The sequence below is a fragment of the Macrotis lagotis genome, chromosome 1 (genome assembly GCF_037893015.1).
Source record: "Macrotis lagotis isolate mMagLag1 chromosome 1, bilby.v1.9.chrom.fasta, whole genome shotgun sequence".
NCBI lineage: Eukaryota > Metazoa > Chordata > Mammalia > Peramelemorphia > Peramelidae > Macrotis > Macrotis lagotis.
Genome location: NC_133658.1, coordinates 670,719,089 through 670,733,950, shown reverse-complemented (window position 1 = coordinate 670,733,950; position 14,862 = coordinate 670,719,089). Strand labels below are relative to the sequence as shown.

Genomic DNA, 14,862 nt, shown 5'->3' with positions numbered 1-14,862 from the left:
CAAGTCTATTAAGGTTGATCATCACCCCCATGTTGCTGTTAGGGTATACAGTGTTATTCTGGTTCTGCTCATTCCCCTCAGCATCAGTTCATGCAAATCCTTCCAGGCTTCCCTGAATTCCCCTCCCTTCTGGCTTCTAATAGAACAATAGCATTATATAACATACATATACCACAATTTGTTCAGCCGTCCCCCAGTTGATGGAGCATTCACTCAATTTCTAATTCTTTGCCACCACAAACAGGGCTGCTATGAATATTTTTGTTCAAGTGATGTTTTTTACCCTTTTTCATGATCTCTTCAGGGTATTGCTAGATCAAAGGGTATGTACATTTTTGTTGCTCTTTGGGTGTAATTCCAAATTGCTCTCCAGAAAGGTTGGATGAGTTCACAGCTCTGACAACAATGCATTGGTGTCCCAGATTTCCCACATTCCTTTCAACATTGATCATTTCCCTTTCTGGTCATATTGGCCAGTCTGCATTTTTCTAGTTAAAATTATTTTAATAATTAATTGGTTTTTTCCAAACTTAGCAGTGATAAATCTTTGAAATTTTATATAATCAGAATTTTAAGTTTAGCCTTTTGTGACCTTGTTTGGTCATGAACACTTCCCCTACACATAGATTCAACCATACCTCCTGTCCATAGATCCAAAGATACTTGTGTGTTTGCTCATCTCATTTATTTAAAATTTAACTTTCTTTTGGTAAGGAAATGGGGTTAAGTGACTTGCCTAAGGTCACACAGTTAGGTAATTATTAAGTGTCTGAGATTGGATTTGAACTCAGGTACTCCTGACTCCAGAGCCAGTGCTCTGTCCACTGCACCACCTAATTGCCCTATAACCTTTTGGTTTTGGTTCAGATATCCATTTGAAGTTTATTTGGTAGATTGTGTGGTGCTAATCTGAAATTGATTTCTATCAAATTTATATCCAGTTTTACAATTTTTTCTTTTTTTGCCAAATAGTTAATGGGAGTCTTTGAGTTGGTGGACTATATAAGCAGAATGATAAGTACTTTTTAGCCATAAATACTCAATAAAGGTTTTTTTTTGTGGTTTTGATTTTGCTTGTTTTATACCTAATCTGTTCTACTGATTAATATATTTTTCATTATTATTAGTCAGGAAAATACCTTTTCATAAGTTCAAATCTGGCCTTTAGACACTTACTAGCTTGTGGCTCTGGGCAAGTCACTTTGTGACCTTGTTCATCTCCTTTTCTCATTTGTTAAATGAACTGGAGAAGGAAATGGAAAATTACTCTTTCATCCTTGACAAGAAAAGCCCAAATGGGGTCACAAACAGTCAGACATGACTGAAAAAACTACTCAAAACCAAAAAAAACCCCCCTCATTTTGATAATTACTTCATAATATAGTTTGAGATCTTTTTTTATTTTTCCTTTGAGATTGACCTTTTTTTTAAAACTGTAGATGAATTATTTTTTGTAGTTCTAGCTCTTCAAAGCCATGCTTTGGTAATTCTTTATGACAGTGAGTACTCACGTAAAATAATTTAGGTAGAATTGTCATTTTTATTATATTCCTTGCATGCATTTTTTAATTGGAGACAAAATGAAAATACTAATATGAAATTTTTGATGTCTTGAAAGTCTGTCTTAAATGTAATTTTCCCAAATATAAATTTGACAGTGCGGAAACTGAATATAATCAGAATAGCCTAAACCTATTATTCTGAGTGTATTCTTTTTTTCAATCGGTTTGTCTCTTTTCATATATAAGTAATAGGTGAAGAGAAAAAAGTTTTCAGATAATATAAACATCAAATATTCTAAAAGTGAATATGTGTATGTGTGTGTGTTTACAATTCTCTGAATAGAGTAGGTACTAATAAATGAATGATTTCTTGTCTTCTATTATGAATCTTTTCTGATTAATTCAGAGTGCCACTCCTTAAAATACTATATGTCAAAAATCATATTTCTTACAAGATCATTTGAATATGTTACTTTTTACTCCTTGTCACTGACAACTATGTCTGTAAAATTAGGCTTTAAAATCAAAATCAAACTATTTACTATGCATTTCTGACTTTTCTTACTCTGCTGACTTCTTTCACATATATCAAGTAAAGTTGTCTTTGACTCCTTTTGTTGCATTTCTTCTTTCTAGTTTGAACTCTACTATTTTCCAGGAGACTGGAACTTTCAAACCTTGCTTCCTGCCCTCTTAGTTTGTTGCAGTTGTTCTCAACTCTACATTTTTAAATACTTTGAATCTTCAATTCTACATTTTTTAAGAAGCTATCCTATACTTAGGAGGATGGTTTGAAAGCTTTTACCTTTTCCTCAGAAAAATATATATGCCAGTACAATTTAAGAAACCCCTTTAAAAACCTTGAAATTATTCTGAATCCATATCAGTACAAATCTATTCAGTTTAAACATGATGAAATGAATATTTTTTTGTGATTTATTAACTGCCATAAAATTTAGTGAGTAGAAGGAGAAAGTTATATTACATTGTGATCTATAGCATCCAATCAGCTGAATACTTCAGTGTATAGAGCATTGGACCCGGAGTCAAGACCCGAGTCCAAATATGACCTCAAACTCTTGCTAGCTGTGTGACCTGGGCAAGTAACTTAATCCCTAGTTGCCTCATTCCTTATCTATAAAATGGGGACAGTCTGGCGAAAGAAATGGCAAACCCCTCTATTAGCTTTGCTAAGAAAACCCCAGGGACAAAAAAGTCCATAGAATCAATTTGAGGTGGATACAGCTTAAACAATTGAAGAACAAAGAGCAACTATCAGATTTGTTGATTTGCTAAAGAAGTCAAAAGAATGCTGGCTGTTTCATTTTTAGGAAGCTTTATTTTAATTTGTATAATGTCAAATCTTGAATCCCTTTATCTTTTTTTTTAAAGGATGTTCCTTCTGGTTGGAGCTCCCAAAGCAAACACTACCCAACCAGGCATTGTAGAAGGAGGACAAGTGCTCAAGTGCAGTTGGTCTTCTAATCGCTTATGTCAGCCAGTGGAATTTGACTCAACAGGTAAATATGAGATAATTAACACTTAATTTAATATAATTCAGCTGCTAGATTTTAATAATTATTTTAAATTGAATAATTAACCCCTGTAAATAGGAATTTTTCCCCTTGAATATTTCTGAATTTTAAAAAGCACATTAAAATTTTTTTTCTTTTATTCCAACAAATATCCAAAGGGGGTATAAATATTCAATTTTCATTGAACTTCAAAAAATTCGTGCTCCCTATAGTATTTTTACTTCTCCATTCTGACCGAAATCAGTCTGTAGGCAGAGCAAAACATTATTTTGCATCCTGTGTGTGCCAGTTTAAAGTATTCTTTCATCAGCTACTAGTGAGAACTGTGCGAACAGGTATGAATCTTTCAAAGCTTTGTTTTGTGCTATTAAAACCAGTTAGGCATCTTTTTTTCACTCAAGAATATTTTTGAGATGAAAAAAGTGTTTAAGGCTTAAAAAATGTATGTCCTTATTCTAGTTTTTTTTGGAAATGGGAATTTTGTTGTTCTTATGACATCAGAGTATAATCCAGTGGGATATAACTCAGTGCCATTATTATGGAACTATAGAATAAGGTTTGGAAGGGAATAGAAAAATGATCAAATTTCACTTTACTTGGCTCTTGTAAGCAACAAAGTTGAATGAAAAGGAAACATGTGTATACATACACATAGGACTCAGTATGCACACAAATATTGGAAAACTTCATGAACCCTTCAAATTTTGTAATGTTTCTATGAGGCATAATTTTATATAAATTGGAATGGTATTGATTAGTTATCAAAATCTGCAATAGGATTTAATAGATTATGACTTTTAGCAAATGGCCTAAGTGAAGATAGCCCATGTTTCCATTTTATTTATTACTTTTTCTAGTTCCAAAATTCTATGTATGAATTAAAATTTTAGGAGTTCGGGAAGGACCATGTAGAAGAAAACACTGACTTTCCATTCAGGAGATTTTGATTCAAACCATGGAGTCAATATTAATTGAACATAGATCCTTAATTAATATTTCTTTTTTATTTGTTTGTATGCTTGATCATAAAAATAGTTTTCTATTAGTTTTTCCACTGGTTAGTAAAAAACACAGGATGTCTTTCCCCCCTCCTGTTTTAACCTATTTATATTACATCCTTTTTTCTCATATCTTCCTTTAGGCTAATATTTGGGAAAAACCAAGTATAGGTGAATAGGCTCAGTTTTTATAGCACATGAGGAAACACCTGTGAGTCAGAATGTTACAGGTCAGAACATGTGTGTTCAACAGAAGAATAGGTATACTTTTAAAAGGAAACACCACATTTCAGTTTTGGCAGGTTGAACTTGTTCAGATATGTTTGTTTATTTAGTTTCAGAGATTACTGTTCAGCAAAAGGTAATATAGGGACTATTCTTTCAAGCATTTGGCCCAGTATTCATTCAGCTAACTTACAGTTCAATGAAAATATGAATCTGGAAACAATCATTTATTACTTTCTTTATATTTTCAAAATGTAGTTTTAGCAGTTGGATACATTATTTGTTATGAGTTCTGAACCTGTTGGCAAGCAGGATTAAATATATTGAAAAATCAGTTTTTATTCCAGTGTTTGGACAATATCATGAAGCCCATGGATCACTTTTTAGAATAATACTTTTAAATGTATAAATAAAATGCCAAGAATTACAAAGAAAAACAATTCCATCAAATAGTAATAAAAATGTTTTTTAAAAAACCAGTTGAATGATCTTAGACTAAAATCCCTGTTCTAGAAAGAATTAATTTTGACCTTTCCTCAAAATAAATAAGTCAAGTAAACATGCAGAACCAATGAGATGTATGATTAGAAACTTTGAAACTTGATATTTGGCTAGATATTATGTAATAATTTTTAAACTAAAAATTTTCAGATACTGATTTCTAACCTCTTAGAATTTATATCTCAAAGAAGAGAAAAAAAAGTTTTTCATCCCATGTAGATTTTAAAATTCTCTATTTCTAATATAGGAGAATGTTTATATATAACTTTCCCAATATTTTACATAATTAAGATGAACCTGAGTATAAGCTGATATAGAATTTTTAACAAGCAAAGGAATCGGAAAACTTGATATAGAAGTTTTAACAAGTCAAAGGAGTCAAAAAAATGGTTTGAGACTTTTGAGGAAGGAAAAAAGAAACCATACATTAGCAATAAAGAATGTACATCTGTTGTGCTGATCAACAGTTTTATGGATCATTTTATCCTTTGAATGTTTACATGTACCCAGATGTTAAAACTTAAGTATAAATCATAACTAAGCTGTTTTCCCAGTGCTTGTCTGAACACATTGCCATGCACTGCTGCTTGAGGAAAATGTACTTATTGTTTTAAGATAACACATAGCATAGTTTCTTGGATTTTTAGGTTTGTTTTTTTTTTTGCAAGGCAAATGGGGTTAAGTGGCTTGCCCAAGGCCACACAGCTAGGTAATTATTAAGTGTCTGAGATCGGATTTGAACCCAGGTGCTCCGGACTCCAGGGCCGGTGCTCTATCCACTACACCACCTAGCCGCCCCTTCTTGGATTTTTAAAAGCATGTTTTTCCCTTCTTGATTTCAGAGACTTTTTTTTTTTGTCTTCCAGGAAATTTATTTGAGTTATAAGAACCATTATATACTTTCATTTTATTTTTGTGTGATAAAAGTAGGTCTGTATAAACCAATCAACAAGCACTTAAAACATAACAGTAAAGATAATTAAACTCAAACCAAAGTAGTTTTCCTTCATGAGTATATTGAATTAACAGTTTTATGCCCCAGCTCCCATTTGGATTGTATTTTCTGGTACTTTCTATTCCAAATGAACTAATTCAAAGACTTATTCCCTGAGTTTTCTTTATAATCATTAGGCAATGATTGCTATTTTTGGTGTTTACTAACCCGTCTTTACGATCCTCCACTATGATACCTCATGTTTAATCTTTCAACACTTCTTTTTCCTTTTCCCTTCTATCTCTTCTGTGTCCCTATACCTTTGGAACGTTGGTGGAAGTGGATTAATCAGAAAAATACCTGTATTAACATGTTAGGTGACTGTTATCTTCTCTCTCAGGTAATTTTACCCTGATTATATTGGACTTGTGGACCTATCAGTTTGAGTACTAGTACATACTAGAATCCATTCAGAGTTTCTCATTCAATTTGATTCTTGTCCATACCTTGCCATAAATTCTCAATAGAGGGTCTTTCCTAAACTTTGATAATTTTCCTTTAGATCTTTTGGCATTTTATAGATACCATTGTAGGATGCAACCTGACCATTGGCTATTCCCTCCTTTCTTCCATGAGCAACCTACCTCGGTTCTGAACATATGTTTATTTAACTGAATGATATCCTCTATGCCGATTCACACATACATATTTATATACTTAACACAGAGGCACTTGATTACTCTGTGGGTCATTTGAAATTTTGATTTTTCATAGGCTATGATCACTCCTGTAATTTATTCAGTCATAAAGAAATAGTATGTGAATACTTTTTAAAAAAATTTAATAGATGGAAAATTTTGTTTTCATTTTATTTAAGTGGAAATGAGGAATTCAGATACATTTGCATAAAAAATGATGCTGTATAATAAATATGAATTTCCTAAATATTAACATAAACCAATTTAATTACATAAAATTTCCCTGAGAAATTATTAAATATTCATTGATTCAATATATTGCACTAGAAAAGAATTAAAGGCATTCTTTTTAAAAACATTATGAATCTTTTTAACTTCTTTTTTAATTTTAAAAATGCTCTATTTGAATACTTTTTTGAAGAACTTTTCTCTTACCAGCTTGAGACTGAGAAAAATTAATATTATGCCATGCCATTTAATAAGCAACATTACCCTGTGATCCATCCTTTAATTCATTTGTCAGATCCCACATTTGAAGGACAGGCAGTTTCCTGAAGGGTGTGATCTAGTAGATCCTGGCCTCAAGGCATCTGTTTATTAACCAGTTTGGGTTGAGCCTCTCCCAAATGGGACCCTCATGGACAGAACCAGTTTGAACCTAGGGGACAAATTTCCTATCTTTGTTTTCTAATCAGAGTTAAGGTTAACTTGATCCACATGGATAGACTAAATGGGGAAAACCTCATTGAGATGAGTTGTTTTTCTAGCCAAAATTGCTAGAGTTAACTGGGTCTTATAAAGCAACAAGCATTCCTCAAGTGTCAAAGAGGGGTATAATCTAGTCACATCTGAAGGACAATCCATTTTCCCTAGCTGCACACTAAACGTATCACCTGAGGATTAGTTCCACCACTATCCCACCAAGATAAAGTGATAGGGAGGGATGTAGTGGATAGAGCACTAACCCTGGGTCAGGAGGACCTGAGTTCAAATGCTACCTCAGACATTTAATAATTACTGGCAGTGTGACCTTTAGCAAGTCACTTAATACTATTGCCTTTCAAAAAAATAGAAAAAATAAATAGGGAGGAGCTGAGAACTCTTTTTTTATTAAAGATTTTATTTGAGTTTATAATTTTGCTCCATCTTACTTCCCTCCCCATCCCCCACAGAAAGCAATGTCAGTCTTTACTTTGTTTCCATGTTGTACATTGATCCAAATTGAATGTGATGAGAGAGAAATCACATCTTTAAGGAAGAAATAAAAAGTATAAGAGATAACAAGATCAGACAATAAGATATCTGTTTCTTTTTTCTAAATTAAAGGGAATAGTCCTTGAACTTTGTTCAAACTCCATGGCTCTTTATCTGGATACAGATGGTATTCTCCATTGCAGACAGCCCAAAATTGTCCCTGATTGTTGCACTGATGGAATGAGCAAGTCCATCAAGGTTGAACATTACCCCCATGTTGCTATTAGAGTGTAGAGTGTTTTTCTGGTTCTGCTCATCTCACTCAGCATCAGTTCATGCAAATCCCTCCAGCCTTCCCTGAATTCCATCCCTCCTGGTTTCTAATAGAACAATAGTGTTCCATGACATACATATACCACAGTTTGCTAAGCTATTCCCCAATTGAAGGGCATTTACTTGATTTCCAATTCTTTGCCACCACAAACAGAGCTGCTATAAATATTTTTGTACAAGTGATGTTTTTACCCTTTTTCATCATCTCTTCAGGGTATAGGCCCAGTATTGGTATTGCTGGATCAAAGGGTTTGCTCATTTTTGTTGCCCTTTGGGTGTGAGTTGAGAACTCTTAACCCACTTCATAATTAAAATACCTACAAATTGAGATTGCTTTGTCTTTGCCAGAGGAAGTCAAAAAATCCATTACTGTAAGACAATAAAAAGAAAGACCTAGATTTTAAAGACTCTATTGTCAGTGGCCGCTAGGTGGCATAGTGGATAAAGCGCCAGCCCTGGAGTCAGGAGTTCAAATCTGGTCTTAGACACTTGAGAATTACTTAGCTGTATGGCCTTGGGCAAGCCACTTAACCCCATTTGACTTGCAAAAACCTAAAAAAAATGACTCTACTATCCCTCACTCTGATTGAAACGACCCCAATATATTGGTTACCTACTAGCCTAATAAATTCATTGATCATGTTTGGAACTTTGTCTCTCAGAATTTCTATGACAACTGTCCTTTATTATCAGGTAGTTTTCCTATGTTAACATAAGATATCATGCCCAGAGAATTGCCTTAATTTGTACTTTTGTATAATTTCATTCATGACAAGGTAATTAAAAGTAATCTATAGTTTCTTAGATTGAGTTCAACCCTTACTCTGCATCTTGTTGTTTCATTTGTGATACAGTGTGCATTCTTGTTGGTGCATTTCCTGAAGTGTAGATGTTCTTGATGACTTCATATTCTTAAATATTTTTTTCTACTTTGCCATGTGGCATTTCAGGTATTGGGTTATTAAGAGTACTTAGTCAGAAATTTCATGTAATTGATGATGGTTTGTATATTGGAAAATCTGTTACATGTGCTTGTTTTACTCTTTCCAGTTTCCTTTTCAAATACCAAGTGATGTTTTGGCATAATTGAGTCTCATTAAAAACTTTCTGCCAGCTTCTTTCCCTCTTTTTAAAATGTTTTGGGTTTTTGAAAGAGAAACAGCATTATTTATAATCTTCTGCCATCCTTTTACAACTTGGCAAATGTACTCTAAGCCAGTGCTACCCTAAGACAAGGTTGCCATAACTTTATATATTAAAATAAATGAATGTTTAAAAGGTTTGTAATGATTGATGTAAATTACAGGATTTTTAAGATATCACCTTTGTGGGATTTCCATGTGTTGATCTTTCAAATCATAGGTGACATTCTGCTTATTCATAGAGCTAGATCTTCTTTCAAGGAAGAAAGGGATAGGCTACTTTCACTTTTTTATAACATGGTGTTTATTGTTTATTCTTGTTTATAACAAGAATAATATTATTTTTCAATAGAATAGAGAATAATAGAATAATAGAAAGAGGAGGAGAAGAATGTAATGCTGTCATTTCACAGATAAGAAACCCTATGCCCTGGGAAAAAAAATTAACTTTCTCAGCATCAAAGAAGCAATTAGTGTTGGGGCCATGTCTGAAACACAGCTTTTCAATCTGCCAATCCAGTGCTCATAACCTCAAAAATAGATTTCTATAAAAATGTGATCAAGTTTTGACTGGATTTTTACAATATGAGTGATCATTTTGTGAATGCAGGAAAGAAAGGTAAACCAAATCAGTTGGTAATTTTAATTATTTCAGTGGTAGAATTTTTTGATTATTTTTACTTTTCTAAATTATAAATTATTAAAATGCTTAATTTTTCCTCTTGATTTTATTTTCTATTATTATTTCTAATATATGTGATATTATTTTATGAAGGGTTTTTTTAAATTGGCTCCACAGATTTACTTGGATTTCAGAGATTTTAGAATTGGAATATAAAAAAATTACATCTTCATTTTCACTAACTTTTAAGTGAAATAAACATTTCTTTCAATTATTTATTAAAAATTATTCTGAAAATTGGTCCATAGGTTTCACCAGACATCCAAAGGGGATTCCTAGATAGAAAAAATGTTTACCCTAGATTTAGAGAAAATTTTGAACAGTAGGGTTCTTTAAAACAAAAACACACACACACACACACACACACAATTTCTAACAATAGATAAATCTATAAAAGATTTGCATTTTGACCTATTGTAGTATATAATGTGAGATATTAGTCTTTGCCAAGTTTCTACTAAACCACTTTTCAGTTTTGCTTGTTCGCCTACACTTGAATTTTGGGGTATTAAAAAAACTCTAGATTATTATTGCCACTTACTACTGTGTATTGTGGACCTAATCTATTCCAATGATAAACCACTCTATATTTTAACCAATATCAAATTATGTTAATGATGGTTGTTTTGCAATGTGGTTTGATATCTGGTACTCCTAGACTGTTTTATGCTAAATTGTTAAAAAGGGCATTTGTTACTCTTCCTCCAATATAAATACATGATGCTTTTCTCATTTCTCATATAACTTAACATATTTAACTGCTAAATAGAGGTGGAGAACCCACAGGAGAATATTCTGTTAATAAGATAAAAAGGGAAAATTTGTAAATGAGAAAAGTCATGCAGAGAAGTTTAAAAAGTTAACAATTTCCTCAACATTTATGTTCATGAGAGGTCCAGAAGAAGAAAGGATATCTCCTTTTTTTTGGATATTTTATTTTTTTTTTCCAATTATGTGTTATGGAAGTTTCTCAGCATTCATCCACTACACAATTATCTTTTTTAACTTAAATAATCAGGTTTATTAATAATCAAATAATTTTATGATACATAATCAAATATGATTAAATAGGGTAACTAATCTTATTGCTGATGTTGATATTGTATTTCCTAAGTTGTATGTTTATTAGTCAATACCCCTTTTTTAAAATTTTTTTAATTTTTTAAGGGTCTAGATTTATTTTATAGTATTACAAAAATTTTGTTATAAGAATATACATAAACCCCCCTCCTCCCCCAAGAAGATGAGAAACCTCAAGAACAGTGAGAGAAAGAGAAACAAATTTACTTCAATCTTTGTTCAGATTCCAATGACTGTCTCTGGGGGTTACACAATTTTCTACCACCTCCCCTTTCCTATTCTCCTTGATGGCAAATAGTTCAGTAAAAGCTGTACGTATACTTTTGTGTTTAACATTGACATATATGTGTGTGTGTGTGTGTGTGTGTGTGTGTGTGTGTGTGTGTGTGTGTGTGTGTATTATTCATTTTGTGTATGAAGAATAAGGACTAAACAAAAAGAAAGAAAAACCATGGGATAGGAAGAAAACACATAAGAGATAGTTTTTAAAGAGTGAATTTAATATCACTTCAGATTCTGTGAGTCTCCTCCCCCATGTGGATGGCATTGTCTATAATAGGTCTTCAGGGTTTTGAACAGCTCTTTGAACTGCTGAGAGGAGCTGCATCTACCACAGTTGATCAACTCACAGTGTTATTGTTAATGCATTCAATATTCTCTTGGTTTTGCTCACTTCACTCAGCATCAGTTTATGTTCTTTCCATCCTTCTTTAAAGTCTGACTAGTCATCCATTCTGACCATAAGTACATCTCCTTAACAGACCTAATCATTTGTGCCATAAAGCTGCCAAATGTTTAATGAAGGAAGTCAAATCTGAAAAATCCTAACAAATCAGAAAGTGGATCGAAGGTATTAGATACTCTTGTGTGATCGCATATTCTGTCATTTGTCTAGGATTCTCATTGAATATATACTGATTCTACCATACCTTGGTCCTCTTGTGCTTCATAGTAAAGCTTATTAATGTCTTGAATTTTTATTTATTTTATCATTTATTATACCCCAAGCCAATGCTATATTCTGTAAAGGAAGTAAATACAGTTTTTTTCTAAATCACTGTAAATAAGGTACAGTCAAAGAAAAAGTGAGAAATAAATTACCTAAATAAATATTTAATAACTAAATAAAATAACCCTAAATAAATCTTAAATTTTTATGAATTCAGAGATAAGTGAAATGTATATATATTTACTAAGATAATGACTTTCAATTGCTTGCATAATCTAAATTTCCAAATGAAGATTTTGTCATTAAAATGCTTTTGCATATAGTACAGATGTTGTTCAATTTCTAGGTAAGATATAATAATACATTTTTGGATTATTAACCACTATGCATTTGTTAAGAATGCCTCTACTTTGCCAAGCATTGTTTAAAGTGCTAGAGATACAAAAACAAAAATGGTAAGTTTCTTCTCTTCAAAGAGCTTATAGTCTTTTGGAGGTGAAAAAGATGTCCATATATTTATATCTAGATTATCTATCTATCTATCTATCTATCTATCTATCTATCTATCTGTCTGTCTATCTATCTAAAATTATTTAAAATAGATCCCAGTAATTTTGGGGATAGGGAGGTAATACCACTCACTAAAGATGAGGAAAGGCTTTATTTAGAACAGGGCTGTCCAAAATGCAACCCGTAGGCTGCATATGACCCGTGATTTTTTTAGGACCCCCTTTGGATTTAGTAAATACTATAATAAATGAAGCTAGTTACTTGCAGAGCTCTCACTAAAATGACAAATCAAAATATATTGTCTATTCTTTCAATAAAAACTTAAAAGTAAGGTTGAACAGTCTTGATATAGAATATGAGAACCAGGTTGAATCTTAGAGGACCTCGGTATTTTAAGAGATATCTGTGAGGAAGGAGTTTGTTCTTGACATGAGGAATAACCAGTGCAACAGTATAGAGAGAAGTGATGAAGTTTCTTTCCTAAGAAATAGTAAAAGGCCAATTAGGTTGGCTCTATAAGCGACTAACTTACTCAGAATAATAGAGTTTGTAGTTCACCTGTGTTTAGATTCTGAGTCCTTGATAGATAGACTGTTCCATATATATTACTATCTATTTCTCTGCTTATTTCTTGTTAGAATTATAAAAATATTAAATTTTAGTAAAATGTAATTTTTTTAAAAAGTTTTTTTTGAATTATAAAGTTTTTATTTATTTTGAGTTTTTCCCCCCAATCTTAATTCCTTCCCCTCACCACCCACAGAAGGCAATTTGCCAGTTTTACCATTGTTTCCATGGTATACATTGATCCAAATTGAATGTGATGAGAGAGAAATCACATCCTTAAGGAAGAAACATAAAGTATAAGAGATAGCAAAATCAAACAATAAGATATCAGTTTTTTTCCCCCTAAATTAAAGGGAATGGTCCTTGAACTTTGATCAAACTCCACGGTTCTACAGTATTCTCCTTTGCAGACAGCTCAAAATTGTCCCTGATTGTTGCACTGATGGAATGAGTGAGTTCATCAAGGTTGATCATCACCCCATGTTGCTGTTAGGGTGTACGATGTTTTTCTGGTTCTGCTCCTCTCACTCAGCATCAGTTCATACAAATCCCTCCAGGCTTCCCTGAAATCCCGTCCCTCCTGGTTTCTAATAGAACAGTAGTGTTCCATGACATACATATACCACAGTTTGCTAAGCCATTCCCCAATTGAAGGACATTTACTTGATTTCCAATTCTTTGTCACCACAAACAGGGCTGCTATGAATATTTTTGTACAAGTGATGTTTTTACCCTTTTTCATCATCTTTTCAGGGTATAGACCCAGTAGTGGTATTGCTGGATCAAAGGGCATGCACATAAACAAAAGATTTTTTTTAAAAAAATGCACTCTTTCATAACTAATATAATTTGAATATCTTTAATATACTGTAGCAAATTCTTCCCCCTCTTTAAGTTTAAAAGAAATAGAGATCATGTGATCCAAGACACTGATGTAGGAGGGAATTTTGTCTTAGATGGCAAGTTTGCTTTCATTTCTAACTTCAGAATAGTATTTATGCTTTAAGGAACCAATAGAAACAAGAAAGAAACTACAGCCTAAAATTTTCTTTGAAATTTAGTTTTGAAGTGTGTTCACTGTTAATCTTCTGTCCAGTTTCTGGACTCTTGCTAGTTTTATTTCTTGCAATCTGAAATGAAGAAAACCAGGACTAGAAAGTAAAAACTAAAGTCTGTCTTCCCTTTATGCTATAACTCCTGGTATATGATGATTGAGCCTGAAATATCATAGCTATGTTTTTCAACTAAGAGATGTTTTCTTGGATTTGTGAAGTCTCTAGCAAGTGTTTTCATGCAACTGTCAGATTTTGCATAAATAACTGTAGAACTATTGACAAAAATTTTTTCTAACCTAATTTGAAATTTAGTAACCATTCTTTTGTCTTAGTAGTATGAAGTGTACTTTAAAAGGATCCGGAGGAGTTAGTGAAAGTGAAAATATCATATCAGACCATGAAATTTATTTATTTGAGGCAGAGGTAAATCCTTGAATGGTGGTGGTAGTGAGAGAAAACATTTTTAATTCAACTAAATGTGTATTTTTCTGTATAAGGCCTAAGTGATAATTTATAAAAATTTTAATTTGGAGATCAATAATTATCTCCTTCCCCCCAAATAAATATTCAGAAGTGAAAATTGTATTGTAGCATATTTGTGTGCCATTTTTGCATATATGTATGTTTGTATATATATATATATATATATATATTTCTTACCTAATAAATATTGTAAAACACCTGATAAATATTGTAATAAATAAATATGATATTCTATATCAAGACTGTCCAACTTTACACCTTAATATTGTTTTTGCTAAATTTTTTTGATATTATGCTTCTATCATCTTTTTTGTTGTGCTGCTATTCTGCTAATGCTACTTAAAAACAATGATTCATAAGAAAGTATTTATAATAAATGTTACCATATTAAATATTGATAATTTCAAAGCTATATGGAACAAAGTCATTTCTGAATACAGGACCCTAACAGGAGAAATTAAAATCATTTACAGA

At 32.2% G+C, this 14,862-nt stretch overlaps 1 protein-coding gene across 2 annotated transcripts in view; it reads left to right on the top strand.

The window, feature by feature from the left end:
* Positions 1 to 14,862, top strand: part of ITGAV (integrin subunit alpha V) — a 149,421-nt gene that overhangs the window by 44,693 nt on the left and 89,866 nt on the right. The window contains exon 2 of one of the 2 annotated variants that reach the window (XM_074215544.1): positions 2,895 to 3,022. In XM_074215544.1, the coding sequence (XP_074071645.1) occupies positions 2,895 to 3,022 (128 nt within the window). Of the gene's footprint in view, positions 1 to 2,873; positions 3,023 to 14,862 lie in introns of those variants that run through there. The other variant, XM_074215543.1, reaches the window with a different exon arrangement.